Below are 24465 nucleotides of genomic sequence, written 5' to 3'. Positions count from 1 at the left end.
GAAGATAAGTAAAGAGAATAGCCCTTGTGCATTGGCTGCAGGTGCATCTACAGGCACAGCAGCTTTGTGTAAGCACTTCTGTGAACTTGAGCATCTAGAAAGTGTTCCTTGAACTCCATGCCCACATGTTCCTTGGGAAATCTTGGGATATGGGTTCCTTAGCAGACAGCAGTTCTTGAGAACTCCTTGCTGTGTGCTAGAAACCGTACCAGGATGTTCACCTTTGCACTATTAGAGCACTATTTAAAAATAGTAAGGGTATATAGATAGATGTGCATTCTCTAGGGGAAATCCTGTGTGGCACTTAAAGCTGCAAAATTTAAGTATCTCGGTTTAGAACAGTTAATACTGTATTCATAGAAACCTTGAATAACAGGTTTCATTGAACTTCACAGTTCCATTTATATGCGGGTGGGTTCTAGCCATAAATACAGTACATCTAGTATGTAAATGGGTTTTCTCAAATCTTTTCTCTACCTTGCCTTATTGTAAGAATACAGTAAAAAATATGACAAACGTGTTAATTGACTTATTGGTAAGGCTTCTGCTCAACAGGCTATATTAAGTTTTGGGGGAGTCAAAGATACACAGATCTTCAACTATGGGGGGGGTGGATGTATCTAACCCCCCATTTAATATATGAAAAAAGCAACATTTAAATTCAATGTGGTGGGAAGCACATGGGACAAGTGGGGTTATGTCTAAATGAAGATAAAAAGGAATTTACTTTCTAAAGATTTTAGAACATGGGATGGTGGGGAGAGGGAGAGACTCTAGCATGCTCAATCTCACGACCTGAACCAAAACCCAGCAGTCGGACACTTAACTGACTGCTCCACCCAGGTGCCCCAAAAGGACTTTGCTTTTTAAAAATGTTTATCAGTTCAAGATGGTAAGCACATAAAGGTCAAGTTCTTTATTCATGCCATTTTTTCATTTTCTCAAAGTATGTGTGAAACTAAAAAAACGTGTGGGAAGAATATTTTGTTTTTTGTTTTTCCAAGATTTTATTTATTTATTGGGCAGAGGGAGAGATCACAAGTAGGCAGAGAGGTAGGCAGAGAGAGAGGAGGAAGCAGGCTCCCTCTTGAGCAGAGAGCCCGATTCGGGGCTCGATCTCAGGACCCTGCGATCATGACCCAAGCTGAAGGCAAAGTCTTTAACCCACTGAGCCACCCAGGCGCCCCGGGAAGACTATTTTGACTAAATTGGTAGTAAAGGTGTGGGTAGTAGTGCCAGTGAGCAGCCATACTGAAATTAAACCATCCAAAGTAGGTGTCTAAATTCATTCCTGTCAGCACGATCCTCTCATGTATTTATTTCAATACTCCAGAGTTTCGTGTATGGTTCTCTTAGGGCTGTGATTGGGATTTCCTGGGGACAGGTGAAGGGATAGTGTCCAAAATTTAAGACATTTAGCTTTAATAAGTATCTTTGCCTAGTTTTCCTAGGTGTTAAGCTTTCTACAGTTCTACAATGTCTTCCTTTCAAACTCTCAGTGTTAAAGACTCAAGCACCAGATTCTTCATAATTTTTATTCAAGCAGCAATACATACAGGAGCTGAAAAAGATCATCACATTGATTAAAAATATTAAATACCAATTAAATAAGAGATTCCCCCAATAGAATATTTTGATTGTAGAACTTGAATATCTTTTTGCACTGATACTTTTCTCTGGTTATCACTTGATGAGAAAAAATACTCGTCCCAATTCAAACATGACCTTAGGGTGATAAGAAATGAGATTTGTCAGTTTCATAGCAAATCACTGATAAAAAACCTAAATGATTTTTCCAAAATTGTGATTATTGAAAATGCTCCTGAAGTCTTTCCCTCATGGTAAGCTGTCCAGATGTGAGGCAAAGGTTCTTACTGCTGGGTTGTACGTTACAGATGTGCAGCTAGAATATTCTCTAAATGCTATCTTCATAAAATGCAACACCTCCAAAAATCACACTTTGCATTTGCAGGATTACCACAGTCCCTTGAAACTTGCCTCACTTCCAAATAGACTTAGTAATTAGAACAAAGCCATGCTCTTTTCCACTGTCATTTTCTGTGTCAAATTATCTTTTTTCTTTTTTTTTTTTTAGATTTTTAATTTTTTTTTTCTAGTTACACCCCATGTGGGGCTTGAACCCACAGTCCCGAGACCAACAGTGTCCTCCCCACTGGCTGAGCCAGCCAGGTGCCCCCGCTTTCCTTCTACACGGCCGTGTACCTCGATGGTGATGAGGATGACAATCATCCACTCCAGGCGGAGCGCCCTCTTCTCTGTCAGGTGATTCCGCATTAGATCTGTCAGCTCCATGCAGTGCTGAAGCTTCTCATTCATAACCTGCGTTAGAAAAACCTCAGGAAGCACCTGTATTTATATTCAAACGGGTTTAAGAACTAAGTAACGTCACATTTCAAAACTCCAGGTCTGAAATAGGTAAACAATTTATCCTCCAAGTGTCGCTCCGCTCTGTCCCCAAGGCAGCCTGCCCGTGGGAACCTGCCTCCCTGGAGTCCGCATAGAGACACTTTGATTCGCACAGACCGAACGGCAGGAAGTACTTCTATTGAAACTCTTGCATTCTTAAGACGGGAGGGAAGACGTAAAAAAGGTTTTGAGTCCCAGTTTCTGGTTAGCTGCCCTTGGAAGTTTAGCTGTTAAGAAAGGCAAATTTTGAGGGGCGCCTGGGTGGCTCAGTGGTTTGGGCTGCTGCCTTCGGCTCGGGTCATGATCTCAGGGTCCTGGGATTGAGCCCCGCATCGGGCTCTCTGCTCCGCAGGAAGCCTGCTTCCCTCTCTCTCTCTCTCTGCCTGCCTCTCTGCCTACTTGTGATCTCTGTCAGATAAATAAAATCTTTCAAAAAAAAAAAGGCAAATTTGAAACACGTTGTGGCCAAAACGTCCGAAAAGATAAAAATGATGATTACTTTCTAAAATTGTTCAGGCTCTGTACAGACCCCCAGACTGTACCATTTGGCTGGGGGCACACTTGCCACTAGTTGGCACTGCTTTTAGTGCTGAACTGCAGAACTTTGGGGTTCCAATGCCCCACCACGTGCTGGTTGGGGCAGGGTCACAGAAAACAGAATCTTTGGCGGGGGGGGGGGATTGTTTTTCTAAAGATTTTATTTTTAAGTAACTTCTATACCCAATGTGGGGCTTGAACTCATGACCCCAAGATCAAGAGTCGCATGCTGTAGGGAATGAACAGCCAGGCGCCCCAGAAAACAGTCTCTGAATTTAAGACTTGGATGTGACCACTGGTGGTTGGACCTCCTTAATCTCTGTATCTCACCTTCTTTTGAAAATTGGAAAAAGTCTGGAAACTTTTTCTAAGATAGCCTGATTCTCCCTGATTCCTTATGGGTTTGGTCTGGACATTTGAGACCATCATTCACAGATGCATGTTTGGGGATTGACAGAAAGGTGCCGGTGTACCCTATGGACTGCGGCGGTGCACAGAGCCTTAAACTGCCCCAGGAGCGCCTGGGTGGCTCCTCAGTTAAGCATCTGCCTTCCACTCGGGTCATGATCTCAGGGTCCTGGGATCCAGCCCTGCGTCCTGCTCCCTGCTCAGCGGGAGGTCTGCTTCTCCACCCACCCCCCCGCCTGGCCCCGCCCCCCTGGTGCTCTTTCTCTCCTCCCTCTCTCTCAAATATTAAAAAATAATAATAATAAACTGCTTCAATAAAGAGAACACAAGGGACCGCAGTTATAAGCATACATTCACCGTGTTTCCAGCCTTGATGGCCATCCTGTCGCTTCTGCTCCGTCAAATGCTTACACCAGGGCCGCCCCTCCCTCCTGGCCCTCCTTCCCGGCGCGAACGGGCCGCCCGATCTTGCTCTAGAAACATGCTCATCCGCAGGCTTCATTCTCTCTTCCAGGCGACTAAACAGACACGTTCTTCCCCACTTCCTCGTCACCTGCTTTACTCTTTAGCCCTTAGCAACTGCATATTACAACTCTTCTGGAACTTGGAAATGTCTCCATCGTAACAATTTTTCTTGGTTCTAAACCTCAGTGAATTCAGGCATTTGACAAGACCTTGAAAGGCACACTTCCTCCCCTAAGATCTAGGTTCTACCCCGGACAGCCATTTTTCCTGGGTTTTCTCTGCCCCCTTCTGCCTTTAGATGACACTTCCCAAAGTCCTGCTCTTACCCTTCTTGTCTTCTAGCTCTGTGCTCTGTACTGTCTCACCCACTTCGGTTTGTGTAGACGCTCCCGAAACTTCGGTAACCCTACATCTCACCATCACTGCTTCTGTGAAGTGTATGTGCCAACTGGACTGTTAAGTCATTTCCAAAAGACTATGCTTAGTATGTTTATTTAAAAGTAAACTGTCGGGGCACCTGGATGGCTCAGTGGGTTAAAGCCTCTGCCTTCGGCTCAGATCATGATCCCAGGGTCCTGGGATCAAGCCCCGCATCAGGCTCTCTGCTCAGCTTGGAGCCTGCTTCCTCCTCTTTCTCTGCCTGTCTCTCTGCCTACTTGTGATCTTTGTCAAATAAATAAATAAAATCTTAAAAAAAAATGCTTTAAAAAAAAAAAGTAAACTGTCATCGCCATAAATGGACAACAGCGTGACATAAAACACTGTTACCTTCAGGAAACTGAGCCTGACTCCCTGGAAAGAGGGAGGAGCATACATTAGAGGGCCCATCAGGAGCCACTAAACCACCAAAACCAAACTTGTTCAGGGTCCAGGTGTCACCTAAATTCCGCTCTTGAACAAGTGTACATACCCCACACTTTGGGATAGACTTAAACGATCTCTTATACTCCCAAATATAACTGTGTAATTCTGGTTTCTTCTTTGACTGAATTTCTACCTGCCTCCAGAACATCTTACGGGTTTCCTGACCACACAACTTTAATGTTTCTCAAACTAAAACTGACATCCTGTCCAAGTCTATCCCTTGTCTTGCGTTCCCTCCTCTGATCAGGTCATGCTGTTCCCAGTCACCTGGGGTAGAGATTATTTCTTCTAAGATTATTTAGGGGCACCTGGGTGGCTCAGTGGGTTAAGCCGCTGCCTTCGGCTCAGGTCATGGTCTCAGGGTCCTGGGATCGAGCCCCGCATCAGGCTCTCTGCTCAGAGGGGAGCCTGCTTCCTCCTCTCTCTCTCTGCCTGCCTCTCTGCCTCCTTGTGATCTCTCTGTCAAATAAATAAATAAAATCTTTAAAAAAAAGATTATTTATTTGGCAGAGAGAGGAGAGCGCGCACAAGCAGGAGGAGTGGCAGGCAGAGGAAGAGGGAGAAGCAGACTCCTTGCCAAGCATGGAGCGTGACGTGGGACTCTGTCCATGACCTGAGGGAGGGGAGACGCTTAATGGACCGAGCCACCCAGGCACCCCTGGGGTGGAGATCTTTGATCTCTAATTCCCACTCCCTACAGTTAGGCCCCACGGTGGACAGTCTTGAATCTACCTCCTTCTTAGCACTCCTTAATACCACACAGGAGGTCTTCATGAAATATTACTTGTTAAGAACAGATCCACTCCCCCCGCCCCCCACTGGCATCAAGGTTCTCATTCTAAGCAGCTGGATCAAGTCACTCCTCCATTCAACAGCTTTAAACATTTTAGCATCCACTGCCTTCTCGACAACATGAAACAATCCCAGATCATCTGGTCCAGTCACGCCTCTGAGGATGGCGCCCTGTGCCGCCTTCCCAGCCCGCTCTTTCCTCGGTGCTCCGAAAGCACCGCTTCCTTATTTTAGCGCTTCCTTCATTCTGCCTCCCAGCCATCTGCTGGCTGCCCAGCCCCCCCCCCCCCACTTGGGGGAGTGACTCTTCCACCTGATTCAGCCAACCATGATCTCAGCACCCACCTGACACCCTCGCCAGCACTCCCCCCGAACCCCCAGGGTGGAAGGGGTGGCTAGAAGACCCAGGGGCTTAGCCAACCATAGCGCCCACTTCCTCCTCATACGGTTGGTCAAAGATGGACACATGTGCCAGTCCTCTGAAGTTGCCAGGTCGGGTGAAATGTAAACTTGGAAATTCCCTCTTCCCACACCCATTTCTCCCATTCCCACAGAGAAGGCCACCAGGAGGCCAGCTTGGCTCAGAAAGTGGCGAGGAGAGACTGACTTATTTGGATCTGTGCGATAGACATTCCCCACTCCCACACTCTAGCCTGTTCTTCTCAGCCTTTCATGGTGCTAAGTAAGTAAGCTCGTTCAAACTTTTCTGTGGTGTGCAAGCAGGACCGTCCTGGCTTCCTGCTTCATTGAGCTATAGAGTCCTGCGTGTTACCTGCACACACGTGAAGAGCACGAGGAAACAGGGATGGTACCACAGAGGTGGGAATGTGGAGTAGGCGCTCAACAGGCGGGGAGTGGGCGCCTGGGTGGCTCCCTCAGTGCAGCATCTGCCTTTGGCTCAGCTCATGATCCCAGAGTCCTGCGATGGGGTCCTGGGGTCCTGCACTGGCTCCCTGCTCAGCGGGGAGCCTGCTTCTCCCTCTGTCCCTCCCCACTCCCCCTCCCCCACTCATGCTTGCTCGCTCTCTCTCATACACAAAAATAAATAAAATCTTAAAAGAGATAGGCAGGTGCCAGGAAGAAAAGGTAGGGAGCCAAGGGAAGGGGGGAGCGCCCAAGACAGGAAACAGCACAGAGGCAAAGCATGCTAGATACTTGGAAGGAAGTACTTGAAAATGAGGTTAAAAAGATGAGTTAGTGCCAAATTGTGAGTGGAACAGTGTGACTAGGACATGGCAACAGGAATAGGATTCCATATGGAATTAACGTCGGAAATCAGCTGACCTTAAGACAGGGAGCAAAACCTAGATGACTTGGGGGGGGTGTCCAGTGGAATCACAGGGGTCCTTCAAAGTGGAACTGGCAGGTACAAGAGCTTAAAGCGATGCTACGCGAGGAGTCTGGAACTCGCCTCTGTTACAGGGAAGGGGCTGCAGGCCAAGAATGTGGGCAGCCCGTAGGAACTGCGAAAGGCAAGGACAGAGCCTTTCCCTACGCACAGCCTCCAGAAAGGAACGCGGCCCTGCCAACACCTTGATTTTGGCTCAGTGACTGTCAAGTCAGACTGCTGACCTACAGAGCCGTCATACAATACATTCTGAAGGCAGCGGTCAGTATGGTAATCCCCCCAGTTTTATCAGCCCACGGCCCATCGTACAGACTTTCCATAAATACCTGTCAATGAACAAAGGACCCTGAGGAGAAAATGAAAGGACAGTGTGACTGGACGTGGAGGGTGACGGAGGAAGAGGAAACCACGAGGCCTTTCGGCTTTCTGGTTGACGGACAGATGGAGGAACTAATGGTCCTGCCACAAGCTGAAATGGAGACTAGATGTTCAGTGTTTTCTGGGAGACTACCATGGGCTTCATTTTGAAATCTTAATCACCGATTAATTGTACAAATATTTACTGAGCCATGTGCTCTCTAGGCCTTGCCAAGAACTGGGAAGATAACAAGGAAGAAAATAATCCTGGTCTCTGATCTCCGGGAGCTGACCTTCTAGTGTGGAGTGACACAGAGCACGGACACTCAAAGGGACGCTAGGAGATGGGTCACTGTGGAAGGCGTGTGAGATCTGCTAGGGAACGGAAAACACCTGGAAGGCAAGCGGAGACCTGAGGTTAGAGATACTCAGCTGAAAATCATCCGGAAAACACGGGGTTGGAAGTCATGGACCCGAAGAGGAGAGCTGTTGGGGCAGGCAGGAGAAGCAGCCGGGACAGAACTTTGGAGGACACTCCCAGAGAAGGTGCGGCGAGCGACACCCCCCTGCCTGGCTCTTCCGCCCCAACTGCCCTGCTGTGCCTCCCCTCATCTTTTCTAGTCCGTCTTTTTTTTTTTTTAACAAGTGGATTTTTTTTTTTTTAAGGTTTTATTTATTTATTTGACAGAGAGATCACAAGTAGGGAGAGAGGCAGCCAGAGAGAGAGAGAGAGGGAAGCAGGCTCCATGCTGAGCAGAGAGCCCGATGCAGGACTCAATCCCAGGACCCTGAGATCATGACCTGAGCTGAAGGCAGCAGCTTAACCCACTGAGCCACCCAGGCGCCTTCCGTCTCTTAATTACCAAATGAAATACTTGACCTCCACCCTCAACGTCTTGGGACTCCTTTGAGCATATCTCATGCCTAATACTCTTATTTTTCCAGATTCCTTTCTCTGGGGAAAAAGAAAACCAACCAAATGGAACAAGGAACAGCTTTCTGCTGGCATTTCCACTAACCCTCCTTGCTCCGGGCGTCGTCTTGTTAGATGGTAAAGCTTGCCGAAGGGCGGCACCAGCTCTTTTCTTTTGTATCCCCTACAACCCCAGGGTTGTGTTGAGCACCCTGAGGCAGGCTAAATTCTTTTAACTTCTTCTGAATAATCTTGACAAAACCCAACTAGTCTTAACTGCCTTCAGCGTGATAAGAAAATACTCAGAGAGGCGCCTAGGTGGCTCAGTCCTGCGACCATCTGCCTTTGGCTTGGGTCACGATCCCAGGGTCCTGGGATTGAGCCCTTCGTCGGGCTCCCTGCTCAGTGGGGAGTCTGCTTCTTCCCCCCGCCCCCGCCGCCCCTGCTTATGCTCTGTCTCGCTCTCAAATAAACAAAATCTTTAAAAAAAAAAGAACATACTCTGAGAAACATAGTCTGGGAACTTCTAAGTATGCTTGGTAACTTGTGGAAGATTTAACACCAAAAAAATGGCTCAGAGTGGGCCTGGGAAATGAAAAACAATTAGCTGTAATGACTCAATCAAGCCACGAAGGTGCTGAGAGTAATGATCATGGGGCACCCTGCTACAGGGGAGGCAGATGCAGGTGGAAGTGAGAGGACTTCCATAAAAACTGTTAGTTACCCAAGGAATTCTGATGACCGTAAGTTTGAGTTGCTTTGTAATGAGTTTTCAGAAACAGAATGTCCAAATCCATTAGATAAAGTGAAATGTAGTCTAAACCCATGTGGCCATCATGCCCGGCCGCTGTTTACGCGCTACAGGTCCCAATCCGCATCCCTCGCCCTCTGGGCCCATGAGCCAAATAACCCCTCCACTCTGGTGTGCCCATCATATATTTAGATATTTAGGGGGAAAGTAGCTTCTATCCCTTTTGCTGCTGTGTTTTTAGGAAGGAGAGGGGGAAATCCCACGAGTGCAGGTCCAATTTCCTGTAAGTCCCTTTCCCCCTAATACATTGCTACTTCTACTTTTAGCTATCTTGCCCCAGTTCCTAACATAGAATCCAATAAAGATGTGGTAGAAATATATAATTTATGAAGATAATTAAAATCAATCTTGAATTTTAGCTCCGAAAGAAAAAATGAAGTGGAGTTTCAGGGACTGTTGGTATTACGGAATTAAAGTTTGTGTCCCCCTTAAATTCTTACAGTGAAACCCTAATCCCGAAGGTGATAGTATCTGGAGATGGGGATTTGGGAGGCGATCAGGTGTAGGTGGGGTCATGAGGGCAGGATTAGTGTCCTTACAGGAAGGGGAGGGGACACAAGACAGCATTCTTTCTCCTGTCATGCGAGGGCACAGTGAGAAGGTGGCGGTCTATGAACCGGAAGAAGGCCCTCGCCAGGAACCCGGTCTGCACATGTCATCAGAACACGAAGATGCAGGTTGTAAGCGCTGCATGAGAGGGATATGTACAGAAAGCTCCAGAGGCAGAGGCACAGACCAGAAGGGAAAACTTTCCAAGAACGGGACATTTGGGCTCATCTGGCAAAATGCAACCAGGGATGTCCTGGCCCAAAGGTACCAAGTGAATCGAATCACATCAACTTGAAAGAACATAAGCTATAGATTATCTGTGATGGTGTGAAATTTAAAAAGACCCTTATTTTTATCCTGATTAATGCAATGGATGCGTCCTCACACTGTACTCAGTTGAGGACTGAGGAGCCAGGAGGACTGTCGTTCAATCTAGTTCATATGAGATTTAAAAAAAACAAAACTGCCACAGAACTGACTTGTTCTGGGACTTTTCTGATCTGGGGACTGACTGGACCCCACCACACCGACTCTCTGGACTGCACAGTCAACCTTCCAATGGCGCCTCGGCTGGAGGTGCCCCTCCTGGGTTAGCAGAGTGATGAGCCTCAGCATGGTCTCCGGTTTCCCTTCCTCCTCAGCAGCTGGTTCCCGTCCCGCTAGCCGATGATTTCATTGACTTCATCTTCACTATTGGTCTTGCTCTGACATGTCTCATCTTCAACTCCGGCTTTCCTGCTGGACGTAGCGCTCCCATTGAGTAAGTTCTTGAAAGATGTCCTTGTCTTTATACTTCTCCTCTGAACCATACCCTCAGTCCGCCTTCAGAACTGGTCATCGTCATCTTTTATCTCCTTTCTTGTAGTCTTGTCCACGAGGGACAAGCGAAGGGCATCAGCATCATGGAACCGTAACTTGAGGGAAGACCGGATGGGCTGGGGAAGCAGCTGGTTATTTGGGTTTCTGCCCAGCCACTTTCACGGACTCAATTAGGCACAGCACGCTGATTATCGGAAGAGGTAGGGAAGGTCTGCTGCTGCGTGGCGGCAATGACTTTCTACCTTGTCACATCGATCATGATTCCATCACAAGTCTCCATTCCATATGAAAAAGAGACATCCAAGAGCAGTAACTCAGAGAGCTCTCCAATCTGCCCCCAGTGAATGTGTCTCATCGACACTGATGTTTTCATTTAGTCTATTACAGAATTCTCACCAGATGTTTTATTTTCAAATTAACGTTATGAGGCGTAGTTTATGCATGATAGAATGCAGCCATTCTAAGCAGACAACTGGAAGACTTTTGACGAACAGATACCCTTGTAGCTGCCCGCAGAACATTCCCCATCATCCCCCAAAGTTCCCTGCTGCTCCTTCTGAAACTACAGCCCCATCCACTCACCCCTCCCCAGCTCCAGGGAATCACGGATCTTTCTTTCTTTCTTTTTTTTTTTTTTTTAAGAGATTTTATTTCTTTATTTGACAGAGATCACAAGTAGGCAGAGAGGCAGGCAGAGAGGGGGGAAGCAGGCTCCCAGCTGAGCAGAGAGCCCAATGTGGGGCTCGATCCCAGGACCCTGAGATTATGACCCGAGCCGAAGGCAGAGGCTTTAACCCACTGAGCCACCCAGGCGCCCCACAGATCTACGTTCTGTACCTATAGATGTAATTGCCTTTCTAGATCCCATAAACACAACCGCACGTGTTTGTGTCTGGATTTTTCACCTGGCGTGACTGATATTCTCCGTGTTGAGGCAGGGACCAGTCGGGGCCTTACTGTCGCTGCCTGCTAGTCCGCTCTGTGCATATGGCACAGTTCGTTTACCCTCCACCTGCTGCTGGGTGCCACACTGCTTCTCACTCTGGGCGATTATGAATAAAGCTGCTGCGAACATTTGTGTATGAAACACTGAGGACACGTGTTTTCATTTCTCCTGGGTAAAACACTTAAGAAGAAGAACTGCTGAGTCTTATAGTAAGACAATGGTTAATTTTATGAGGAACTGCCAAGCTGTGGTACCAAGTTCTAGTCCCACAGGTAATGAAGTTCTAGTGCCTTACGAACCCTTGGCATTAGTCTGTTAATTTCAGCCACTCTAAGGGGTGTGTAGTGAAATCACATTGTAGTTCTAATCGTACTTCCTTGGTGAACAAGGATGTTGAACATCTTTTCATGGTTTTTTGGCCATTTGCATTATTTTCTTTCGCGAGGTGTCTTTTCAAATCTTTTGGCCGCTTATGTATTTTTACTTTAAAGATTTTATTTTATTTATTTGAGAGAGAGTACAAGTAGGGGAAGGGACAAAGGGAGAAGCAGGCTCCCTACTGAGCAAGGAGCCCAACATGGGGCTCAATCCCAGGACCCTGGGATCATGACCTGCTTAATCTTTTTTTTAAGATTTTATTTATTTGACACAGAGAGAGAGAGAGATCATAAGCAGGCAGAGAGGCAGGCAGAGAGAGAGGAGGAAGCAGGCTCCCTGCGGAGCAGAGAGCCTGATGTGGGGCTCCATCCCAGGACTCTGAGATCATGACCTGAGCCAAAGGCAGAGGCTTTAACCCACTGAGCCACCCAGGCACCCCTGACCTGCTTAATCTTAACCGACTGAGCCACCCAGGCGCCCCAAGCGATTGATCTTTGACCAATATAAATCAGTTCAGTAATGAAGGGATAATATTTTCAACAAATGGTGTTGGAACACTTGGATAGCTGAATTCTATCCTTTACTTCACACCATTTTAAAATGGATCAGAGGGGTGCCTGGGTGGCTCAGTGAGTTAAAGCCTCTGCCTTCAGCTAGGGTCATGATCCCAGAGTCCTGGGATCGAGCCCCACATCTGGCTCTCTGCTCAGCAGGGAGCCTGCTTCCTCCTCTCTCCCTCTCTCTCTCTCTCTGCCTGCCTCTCTGCTTACTTGTGATCTCTGTCAAATAAATAAATAAAATCTTTAAACAAATGGATCAGAGACCTAAATACTGATGTTAACACCTACTGATTGTCTTTTCTCAGTCACTCCCACCAAGTTAGTACCTACTGTTTCACTAAAGCTAAAATTTTAAAACTTCAAGAAGAAAATATAGCAGAAAAGTCTCATGACTTTGAGCCAGGTAAAGATTTTTTAGGACAAAAAAAAAAAAAAAAAGCATGAACCTTGGAGGAAAGACTACACAAGTTGAACTTCACCCAAAAGAAAAGCTAATGCTCTTTGAAACAGTGGGGTGCCTGGGTGGCTCAGTCGTTAAGTGTCTGCCTTCCGCTCAGGTCATTATCCCAGGGTCTTGGGATCAAGCCCCACATCAGCCTTCCTGCTCAGCAGCAGGCCTGCTTCTCCCTTTCCCACCCCCCTGCTTGTGTTCCTTCTCCTGCTGTCTCTCTCTCTGTGTCAAATAAATAAAATCTTAAAAAAAAAAAAAAAAAAAAAAAAGAAGAAGATGAAAAGGCAAGCCACAGTCTGGGACACATTCTCCGTAGACCTCCCTGATGAAGGACTTCCCCAGCATATACGAAGAACTGTTTCTATTCAATGTTTAAGGAACAGCCGATTTTGTTAATGGGCAAAAGAGGGGCGCCTGCCTGGCTCTGCTGGGTAAGCACCTGCCTTCAGCTCAGGTCATGATCCTGGGGTCCTGGGACTGAGCTCCGTGTTGGGGTCCTGGCTCAGCCAGAAGGTTGCGTCTCCCTCTCTCTCTGTCTGCTGCTCCCCCTGCTTGGGCTCTCTGTCCAATAAATAAATAAAATCTTAAAAAAAAAAAAAAAAGTTTTCCTAAGTAATCTGAGGTTTTGATGGTATTATAAATGGCATTTCAAAATTTTCATTTTCCAATTGTTCATTGGTAGTATAAAGAAAAAGAATTATTTTTTATATAGTGTCCTTGGATTTTGCAACTTTGGTAAATTCACTAATTTGTTCTAGTAGCTTTTTGGTAGATGTCTTAGGACATTCTCCATACAAGATCCTGTCGTCTGTGAATAAATTTGGTTTTACTTCTTTTCATAGGAGATGTTCAATCTTGGGGCTATGATAAAACCACCTGGAGGGATTAGTGCCTTGTCTAGCTGGCACTGTATGGGGCTTTCTCCCCGGGTCCAGGGTGCCAAAGACTGGGTTAGTTAGCATCTGATTCCCCAGCTGCTGATGGGTGGTAGCAGTTACATGTCAATCCTTTCATGGAGGGACTCAATCTCAAACTGGCCCGGATACTGAAGACAGAGGGTACTCAGCATAGTACACATGGCAGGGAGGAGCCTACACAGCCCTTTTGTTCTCACCGATGTTTGTCTTCTGTTTGCACTTGATCTTGGCCATGAATTAGCTGACCATCTGGTCGTCAAGGTATTCTTCACACAAGGTGTCCTCAGTTGTAGACCTGATGCCAGTAACTCCATCTTGTACAGTGAGGACAGACACATCAATATGGCCACCTTCCAGGGCAAAGATCAGCTCATTTCTTTGGCATCAACCTTCCTGCCCAAGCCAAGTGGCAGTGGCAGTCGGCTTCCTGATGATTCAGAACACGAGACCAGTGATGCTTGCTGGCAGGGCCTTTGGTGGCGGGAAGCAGGGCGTCACTAACCTAACAGCACTGTGAGAACGACGCAGGGCACGGTGCTGACCAAGGAGGCTCCCAAAAATGTTCTCCACCTTTTTCAAAACCTGAAGTCTGCGTTAGGCAGACGCCTAACCAAGACACCACCCAAAGGTCCTCGTCTCTGGGCATTCATACCCTTGTGCAATCCCCTCCCTGACTGTGGGCTGGGCCCAGTGACTTGTTTCTAACAAAAAGAATACAGCGGAAGTGGCAGGCTGTAATTGCTGCGATTAAGTTACAAGAGACTGTGGGTCCATCTTGGTGGTGCTCTGCCCGCATTCTCTCACTGCTCAGCCTGATGAAACAAGCTGCCATGCTGTGAGGTCCGGTTCCCCAGAGAAGACTACAGGTCAGGGAGCTGAGGGAGGCCTCTCTGGCCAACAGCTCGGGAGGAACTGAGGCTTTAGCCCATCACCCCGAGAGGAACTGAATCTTGTCAACAACACATGAGTGAACTAGGGAGTTCACCTTCCCAGCTGATGCCTGAGACCACAGAGAGAGAGAGAGAGAGCGCCGGAGGCTCTGGCTGAACTGGACCCGGGCTCCTGACCCACAGACAGTAAGAAAGCAAGTGCTGTTTTAAGCCACTCAGTTTTGGAACAGTCTGTTTCACAGTGAGAGCTAACAACACAACCACAGGGGGTCCCTCAACTCCGTAGCGTGTTTAGCATCCTTTCTAGAGCCTCTGGAACTTCAGCCCAGTCCACAACCACGCAAGTCCAAGTCCCTTCATGTCTGAGCAGATATCTGGATTATCAAACCCTGTCTAGTTAGTCATTTAATATCTAAACTCATTTTGGAAGCCACTGACATTTGAATCTTTTTTTTTTTTTTTTTAAAGATTTTATTTATTTGTCAGAGACAGAGGGAGAGAGAGTGAGCGAGCACAGGCAGACAGAGAGGCAGGCAGAGGCAGAGGGAGAAGCAGAGGGAGAGCAAGGAGCCCGATGTGGGACTCGATCCCAGGACCCTGGGATCATGACCTGAGCGGAAGGCAGCTGCTTAACCAACTGAGCCACCCAGGCGTCCCTGACATTTGAATCTTAAGAGTATCACTGATCAATCCTCTTGCATCAGCTAAAAGCAGCCCAGTTTAGGATAGGCCTCCTTCCCTGACAGCTGGCAATGACCTCTGCTCTCCTGCGCTGGAAACCGCCCATACAGGCAGTGGCGGTAACAAGGTCAGTGACAACTGCAGCGGGTACCATACAGGTCCGAGACAACTAAGGTGACTTCGATGTTGTTATTCAAGGGGAAATGTCTGGGCTGGAGGAAAATACGTAGATACCAGAACTGCCTGATCATTCAATGAGCCATGGTGGGCTACTGAAATTGTAAGCCATTTTTTTTTTAAGATTTTACTTATTTATTTGACAGATATCACAAGCAGATGGAGAGGCAGGCAGAGAGAGAGAGAGAGAAGCAGGCTCCCTGCTGAGCAGAGAGCCTGATACAGGACTCGATCCCAGGACCCTGAGATCATGACCTGAGCCGAAGGCAGCGGCTTAACCCACTGAGCCACCCAGGCACCCCTTGTAAGCCATTTTTTAAAAAAGATTTTATTTGTTTGAGAGAGAGTGCACACACTCACCATCTGGGGAAAGGAGACAGCCTCATGCAGGGCTTGATGCCATGACCCTGAGGTCATGACCTGAGCTAAAATCAAGAGCTGGATGCTCAACCAACTGAGCCCTGTAAGTCATTTATTTTTGACGGGGCATGGGATGAATGTGGGGAAGCGGGAGGAAGTAAGACTGGAAAAGAGGAAAGAGCACGAAGGTCCTTGAATCGGAAGCAAAAACACTTGAACATAACCCTTGAGGCAATGAGGCAACCGGAGGGACTAACTTGGGTGGGAGCCACTGAGGAAAGACAATCAGGAGGTGTTAACATCACGATAAATCAGATGCTGAAATGATCTGACCGGAATTCTAAAGCAGTCATCATCAAACTGCTTTAATAAGCATATTATGAAAATGCTTGAAACAAATGAAAAGCAAACAAACAAACAAACAAACAAAAACAAACCAAAGTCCCAGCAAAGAGCTAGAAAGCATAAGAAGAATCATGGGAAAATTTTAGAATTTTATCTTTAGACAGATAAAATAAGCAAAATAAAAAACCCAATGATGGGCTCGGCAGCAAAAGAATCTGTAAACTTGAAGACAGAATGAAGGAAGTTATCCCATATGAACACCACAGTGGAAACAGACCACAGAACAAGTGAATAGAGCCTTACGTTACGTGTAAGAAAGGATGTGAGGTTCACATTATCCCATCAGAAACCGAGCAGCCCAGAACTAGATGCCACGGCGTTTTTTGGGTGCTGGAAGAAAACGGTCAGCCCAGAATCCTAGAGCTGCTGGGAAGGAAGAGGAAATCAAGAGAGTCTCAGACAAAAGGACAACTAGGAGACTGTGTTTCTATGGATGTATCCTAAAGGAATAACTCAAGAATGTTCTTGAAACAGGAAGGAATGAGTAAAAGATATCATGGAACATCATTAAGGAAAAAAGAACAACAATAAAAAAATATAGGTAAAAACAATAGAATTTCCTTCTCCTCTTGAGTTTTCTAAAATTATATTCGATGGTTAAAGCAAAAATTGTAACCGTGATGGAGTTCTCAATGTTTGCAGAGCACTGTAAATAGTGGCGGGTAAAGGCATGTAAAGGGTAACAGATTTTAGTACTTGATTTAACCTGGTAAAATGTCAAAATGAGTAGCCTGTGATCAGCTATGTATGTACAAGAGAATATCTAGGGAAAGCACTAAATATCTATTCAAAGAGGTTTACTAAAGATATACAGATAGATAAATCAAAATGAACTCCAAAAAATGTTTAAGTAATGCACAGGAGGGCAGGGTTGGACACGGACGACAACTTAGATGGATGGCAAGGCCATTATACTCAATGAATGAAAAAAGTCAGTTTTAAAAGTCACACACTGTATGACTGTATGTACAGAGCATTTTATGGAGATGGAGAATAGATTAGTCACTGCCAGGGGTTAAGGATGATGGGGGAGGGGAGGGGAGGTGATTCCAAAGGGGCAGCTCAAGATCTTTGTGGTGACAGAACAGTTCTGCATCTCAACGTAATAAAAGGTCATAGAACTACGTGCACATCATACAACATCCATTCTGCTTCCTACCCTACAACGTCCATTGTTTCCCTAACCCCCTATGGTTTACCTCCATCATGACCACCTCCACCCACTTTCATATTCTCTTCATACCTACGTCACTCTTCACAATTTTGCTTTCATGCTTCTAATGAGTGATGGTTCTCACTGGATGGCTTTTTTTTTTTTTAAGATTTTATTTATTTATTTGACAGAGAGAGATCACAAGCAGGCAGAGAGGCAGGCAGAGAGAGAGGGGGAAGCAGGCTCCCCGTGGAGCAGAGAGCCCAATGTGGGGCTCGATCCCAGGACCCTGGGATCATGACCTGAGCCAAAGGCAGAGGCTTAACCCACTGAGCCACCCAGGCGCCCCTCACTGGATGGCTTCTTGCCACTTACTCTCAACATATCTTAAATTTTGCTCCTCCACTCCCCCGGCCGCACCTGTCTGTTTTGCCACCTTCCTACCTGTCACTCACAGGCAAACATCAGTCATCCTTGACTCTTCCCTGTCCTTGACCTCCCATAAGCCAATTGCTTGATCTTAGAGAATTCTTTCTTGAATTCATTTCTATTCTTGCTGCCACCAACATAGTTCCAGGACTTGAACTTGGGTTCAAGTCTTGTTTGAGACTTGACAAGAGCTCGATGAAAGAAGAGTGGGTCTCTAAAACTCTTTTTACCTAGAAACTATCAGAATAATTTTTTTTAAAAGATTTTATTTATTTATTTGACAGGCAGAGATCACAAGTAGGCTGAGAGGCAGGCAGAGAGAGAGAAGGAGGAAGCAGGCTCCCTGCCCAGCAGAGAGCCCAATGCGGGGCTCGATCCCAGGACCCTGGGATCATCACCTGAGCTGAAGGCAGAGGCTTTAACCCACTGAGCCACCCAGGCGCCCCCAGAATATTTTTTTTTTTAAGATTTTATTTATTTATTTGACAGAGATCACAAGTAGGCAGAGAGGCAGGCAGAGAGAGAGGGGGAAGCAGGCTCCCCGTGGAGCAGAGAGCCCGATGTGGGGCTCGATCCCAGGACCCTGGGATCATGACCTGAGCCAAAGGCAGAGGCTCCAACCCACTGAGCCACCCAGGCGCCCCTCAGAATATCCTTTGATGCCATAAAGAAAAGTGTTGAAAACTGTCTGTACCCAGAAGATGGGGAAGGGGAAATCCAGAGATCAGAATCAAAGTCAAACAAGATATTTCTCCAAAACCAGTTAAACACATTTACTTAAAATTTCTCTTCACATCATTACACAAATTATAAGCAGAGTTGTTATCTTTCTCAGTAAAAGGGCAAAATACGTACCTTAACTCTACGAGTAATGCTAAGGAACTGACAAGTTTTATCATAAAGTTGTTCCAGGTTTTCTCTGTCCCAGTAGAAATCAGGAGTGATCAGGAAGTCTGAACTCAAGTTTATACGGTGTCTTAAAAAAAAAAAAACAACCAAAAACTATAACTTTTTAAATCTTGAATTAAAAAAATCACAGTCCCTATTTTATTTCCATTTACAAAGGATTTTATGAAAACATTTGTTAACGCTCACCTTTGTAGTACTTCTGAGAAATACACAAATAAAAAGACATGAGAATTTCAAAATTTGCAACCAAATTAACTCAATCTTTAACATTAATGTTACTTACAAAGTGTTAGGGAAAAAAAAAACCTGTCTCATTTTGCTTTCAATTTCTGACCATTTTCCTGTTTTCATTAACTTTTACAAATAGACGTTTTTTGATGGGTAGGTAATCATGTGGCTTAAAAATAAAGAGAAGGTAAAGCGACAAATGTCACTCCTGTCCTTATTCCCGGCTTTCCGTTTGTCTCACGCACCACAGGTCCCCACTGTTCGCTTACTGTGTGTGCAGACAGACACTGGACAAGGAAAGACACACACGCATGTACCTTTTTACCTAAGAGCCCTGTGCTTACTTTTAGATGAAAATAAGGCACAGAAGTAAAACATAAACAGTTGTTCACCATAACAAAGAGATCCCTAGGGAAGAGCCTGGAAAAGAGCAGTCAGCCCTCTTACCCCAAAACAACTTTGGGCCCCGTGAACACTTTACTGTGTCCTTCCAGACCTGTTCTACACATATATTCATGTGTGTGCACACACAACACATATGGGAGGTATGCATATATGGCAGGATAAAGATGAATATTCATTTTTGTCTGTTTACACAAATTGGATCGTACCTACATAATTGGGACTTAATTTCTAAGTCCCACTGTTGCAACTTGCCATGTTATCTATTCGGTTTGCCATGTTCCTTTTAATAACACTCAGGTGCTTTTATGGTAAAGAGAAGAAAACTTAGGATAAGAACAGTAAGACACTATAGAAACTGTTCATAAGCTATACTTAGTCCTAATCTCTGCATTTTGATATGATTATAATCTGCCATTCTGTTGGCATTACCAAGAGAAGAGGCTGGAGACTGTTTCTCCTCCACTTCTTAGAGAGCTCAAGGCTTCAGATGAGCTGCAGGGCGCTCCCGGGGAATAGGTTTTTACTTTGTTGGCAACCTGAATCAGGCCCCTGGCCTATGAGGAATGCACAGGTAAAGAAATCCCGGACCACTTCTCTCCGGGCCAGTCTCTAAGGGGAATGTGGGACAACCACTCTCAAACTATCTACAGCGATCCCTAGTAGCTTGTGCCACACACTTGGAGGGACAAGACGCTGAACGATCCTGTCCTGTGAAATTGTGCCAAGATTCGGGATGTTTCATCCCATAAATCCTGGGAAAATGACAAAAATGAAAGAAACTGAACACCTTTCCAGAAACTTCTTTAAAATGACACAGCGATGTACTTCGTCAGTCTTAAGACACCGTTCCTTCCTGTCTCTGAAAATGGCCGGCATGATGTCGCACCGGTGGCGGCTGTCACTTAGTTGTCATTCCCCTCCTCTCCCTCTTGCTTTCCTTTTCTGTGCGCCCAAGACGGAATGGGATGCCATGCACACCCGACAAAGCTCAAGGAGTTATTTCAGTGTAAGAGGTTCATTCTGTGATAAAAGAGCACTGTCTCAGAGCTCCACTGGCAGCATCCGTCTCTGCTGTGGCTTCTTACAGTGTGTCTCCGAGTGGACGACACACGGTATGCAACATTTCCGTAGCACTGGTTTCCACTTAGCAATATCATGCAGTATATATATATATACACATAAATATATATATATACAGTTTTTATTTTAATTCCGATGTAGTTTACGTGTTATATTAGTTCTACTAGGTTACGATACGGTGATTCATCAATTAGATACACTGCTCAGTGCTCGTTAGGATAAGTACTCTCAATACCCTTCTCCTACTAACACAACCCCCCACACCCGCCAAACCATCTGCATCTGCTCTCTACAGCTAACAGTCTGTCTTTTTGGTTTGTCTCTTTTTCCTTTGCTGTTTTGTTTCGTAAATGCCACCTACGAATGAAATCACACGGTATTTGTCTTTCTCTGACTGGCTTATTTCGCTGAGTAGTACATTCTCCAGATGTGAGGAGATCTTTTTACCAAGAATTCCCATTACCCAAATTCTAGAATATATCTTTCTACCTACCAAGAACATCTACTGGGCTCCCTTATGTAGGTTTAACGTAGATTAGTTATGATCTCTGGGCGCACACAGAATGTCTTGCAGTGCAGTCCTAGTACAGCCCAAGTTCTTCTAACGGGATTGAGCTCCCAGGGCTCCATGTCTGTGAGGCGAGAGAGACCGCCCTTCCCATCAAGGCCCACGTTGGCTTTTTACTAGACAAGGACAGCAACATCTTCTTCACACTGTTACATACATACGTTAATCTTATTTACAGAGAACATTCTACCTCAGGGCAAAGAGTTCACCCATTTTCTGCATCACTTCTTCATGAGATAGTTTCACTTTCTTCCCAGCTTTTAAAGCCTATTTGGGAGGGAAAAAACACAGACATACATACATGTGTCCACACAAACGTATCTCCGACAAGTAACAGGACCATAAAGCACATTCTAGAGCAGATGTAAACAACACCTTGGATGATGTCTCAGTCTCTCTCTTCAAAATGTCAACATCTTAATGGATAGAAATTCTATATTCCCTTGTTGCATTTCCCTTCTCAATGGCATTTTCTAGGATCTACAGTCCTAATCTCTTATTGAAAAAACAGGGCCTCTTTTCCCAAGTATAATTCTGTGATTTTTTCACAGTAAAAACAAAATTACAGTCAACAATAAGTTTTGGTGCATTCTGATAGAACTATTACTTTTCAAGCCACCATTTGTCTCATGATTTGGCAAAATAGTTTTCAGTCAAGAACACTGGTCATAATCCTCTTCCTTAGAGAGGAAACAGCTCACTTTTTAAAAAAGGATAGTTATATTAAAAATACTACACCATCAGAAGAAATTAATTAGAATTCTAAGTTTTCAAAAGTAAAAAAATATATATATAAAATTTTTTATTTTAGGTATAATGAATGTTCTGTTTTTGCTTAAATTCAGTACAGCTTCTCTAGCATTTATTACTTACTTCTAAGTATATTGTTAGGGTGGGAAATTTGTATTTCTCCCAAATAGAAACCAACCCTTGAAAACAAGCATAAAATTGGTATAATTACCTCTGGAATTGACTGAATAGACTCAACAAATTTATCCAGTGATGCCTCCCAAATAGCCAGTTTCACTGGGGGGAAAAAAAAAGGAGTAACAATGGAACATTTTTCATCCTCATAGTCATGTTTATACAGAATGCACAATTACTTGCCCGGTACCTTCACCACCATTTCAGTAAGAGTTTAAGGAGCAAATGTGCTAACAATGTGCAACTGAAACCTGAGAATAGCTCGTTCTCATGATCAAGTTCAGCACTGGAAGTGAAAAAGAGGGAGGAAAAAGTACACATCCAAGCCCAGCTGGCAGACTGCAACAACACTGGGTCGAATTCCTAATTTTCTACCGCTGCATCTCAGAAAGCCAGCGAGCACCAGGTACACCCCGAAGGGAAGCGTGGCTTGTCGAGGGCGCAGGAACCAGGCCTTCCCTGCCTTCCCTCCTACTTCTTACATTCCTCGGGGCTGTGCGTGTGGCTCACGAGCCCCCCAAAGCCTCCCGGGCAGGCCACATCCGCCACAGCGGAGTGTAGGGGACCGCCACACAATTCTTAGAGAAGGTCTGAAGTATTTTTTTTTTAAAGGTTTTATTTATTTATTTGAGAGAAAGTACAAGTTGGGGAGAGAAGCAGAGGGAGAGGGAGAAGCAGACTCCCGGCTGAGCAGGGAGCCCGATGCAGGACTGGATCCCAGGACCCTGAGATCATGACCTGAGCCAAAGGCAGAGGCTTAACTGACTGAGCTCCCCAGGCACCCTGAATGTCTGGAGTTCTATTTAGCACACGGATCTCTGTCCCATTGCTGCGAGGAACCGGGGTACACTTTTACCCAGAGGCCTGCGTCCAGTCACACTGGGCTTCCTCTGCCTGGATTAGAGACGACCTGAGAGCAACCACCATGCAGAAGACAGGAAAACAAAGGGGATAATACTACAAAAATTTCTGGAGAGGGAAAGCTTTACTGATACAGTTAATAAAGAATGAATACCTTCACACAGACACTCTATTCTGTTTTTTCTTTTGCAAAGCAATGTTAAGGCTTTGCTGAATAATCTGTGAAAACATGCCTAACTCTTTACTGAACGCTTAAACTTCCCTGATGAAATGAAAACCATGTAACTCTTTCTCTGACAAGTAGCATTAACTTACCTGAAAGACAAAGAGCATTCGAGAAAGCAAATTTCTCTAGAATGGCGTCATCTATATCTAGCTCTGAATTTAATCTGATTTCCCCTCTGTGAAGTTTTGACTGTCCCCTGTGAAAAGGAGAAAAAAAAATTATCTTCTAAATCTTAAAAAGCACTTTTTCTTTAAAATTTTTTTTTTCTTTTGAAGTAGTCACCTTATACTCTTTCTAGAGGTCATTTGGCAATTTGTACCAAGACTCTCCTAAATGTTCTTATACCCTTTGATCTGAATAATGCCACTTCTAGGAATTTATCCTAAGGAAATAATCAAAGGTGCAAAGAAAGATCTGTGCAGGAAAACTTTTTTTTATGGTGAACTAACAGTAAAAAATCAAGAAACTAGACGTTCAGTAGGAGAATGGTTCATTTATAGGAAATCCACATAGCAAAAATTGACAAGTGTGTTTTAATATTTTGTAGAAAGGGAAAATGATCCCAATTAATTGCTAATGGATGGTGAATGGTGAAAAAAAATGTAATATATATAATAGTTAATATAATATATTCCTATTGTCGATGGTGGATAATATAATAATGGTGAATATAAAGCTATCTACACAGTCACCTACAGTCACACTGTCCTCTAAACTCACACTGTCATCTACAGTCACACTGTCATCTACAGTCACGCTGTCATCTACAGTCACACTGATGCAGTGGGAACCGGAAGGGAGACGGGAAGCGGTGAACAGTGAGGGGCACATGTGAGGCCTTTGCGAGGACTGGGAGAGAGGGAATGGGAGGGAACTTGGGGACAGAAACGTCACAAGCAAACAGGCAACATACAAGGTAAACCATCACAGAAGATGTGAGGCAAGAGATGGGCAAAGCTATGGACCCAGTGGGAGGCTGCGAGGCAGAATGCTGACACCCTCATGTGGAAGAAAAAAGAAAAGACCGGACAGCAGAGGTGCCAGATGCTTTAATGACGGAGCTGTTGGCCGCAGAGCCACCCGAGGCAGCAAGAGCCGGGATCCCCGGCAAGACTGATGTGTCAGCCACGGTGCTGCAGCTGGGCTGGGCTTTCTTTCTTTCTTTTTTTTTAAGATTTTATTTATTTATTTGAAAGACAGAGATCACAAGCAGGCAGAGAGGCAGGCAGAGAGGGGTAAGCAGGCTCCCTGCTGAGCAGAGAGCCCGATGCGGGGCTTGATCCCAGGACCCTGAGATCATGACCCGAGTCGAAGGCAGAGGCTTAACCCACTGAGCCACCCAGGCACCCCTGGGATGGGCTTTCTGATGAAGCCAAACATGGGATCTGGGAGCCAAAGACACCCCAGCTAGGGACTTCACTCCTCCAGAGTCTGTAAGGTACTGGGTGAGTGTGCGTGTGTGCGTGTCTGTGGGTGTCTAGCATCAGTCTGCTCTGGAAATAGAGCATAGAAAGGAGGTTCATGGGAAGCAGAGCCACAAGGTTGAGTGCTTAATAAAAAAAATTAATAAAACTCCACCAGCTCTTCTTCTGTTGTGTCTCTCAGGTTCACGTCTTCACTTTCAAGT

General features: G+C 45.5%; 1 protein-coding gene across 7 annotated transcripts in view; it reads right to left on the bottom strand.

Annotated features, from left to right (window-relative positions):
- Positions 1-1521: 1521 nt before the first annotated feature.
- Positions 1522-24465, bottom strand: part of RMND1 (required for meiotic nuclear division 1 homolog) — a 43699-nt gene continuing 20755 nt past the window's right edge. For 4 of the 7 annotated variants that reach the window (XM_059176766.1, XM_059176768.1, XM_059176770.1 and 1 more), the window contains 6 exons: positions 22928-23034; positions 21789-21853; positions 21018-21094; positions 18493-18613; positions 2224-2340; positions 1522-1725 (listed from right to left, as the gene is read on the bottom strand). In XM_059176766.1, the coding sequence (XP_059032749.1) occupies positions 1684-1725; positions 2224-2340; positions 18493-18613; positions 21018-21094; positions 21789-21853; positions 22928-23034 (529 nt within the window). In that variant the 3' untranslated portion in view covers positions 1522-1683. Of the gene's footprint in view, positions 1726-2223; positions 2341-18492; positions 18614-19966; positions 20200-20752; positions 20892-21017; positions 21095-21788; positions 21854-22927; positions 23035-24465 lie in introns of those variants that run through there. The other 3 variants (XM_059176767.1, XR_009354478.1, XR_009354477.1) reach the window with 3 other exon arrangements.

Source organism: Mustela lutreola, chromosome 6, assembly GCF_030435805.1.
Source record: "Mustela lutreola isolate mMusLut2 chromosome 6, mMusLut2.pri, whole genome shotgun sequence".
In the NCBI taxonomy this organism is placed as follows: Eukaryota; Metazoa; Chordata; class Mammalia; order Carnivora; family Mustelidae; genus Mustela; species Mustela lutreola.
The sequence above is the reverse complement of the archived record's forward strand: the minus strand, read 5'-3'. Positions and strand labels throughout refer to the sequence as shown.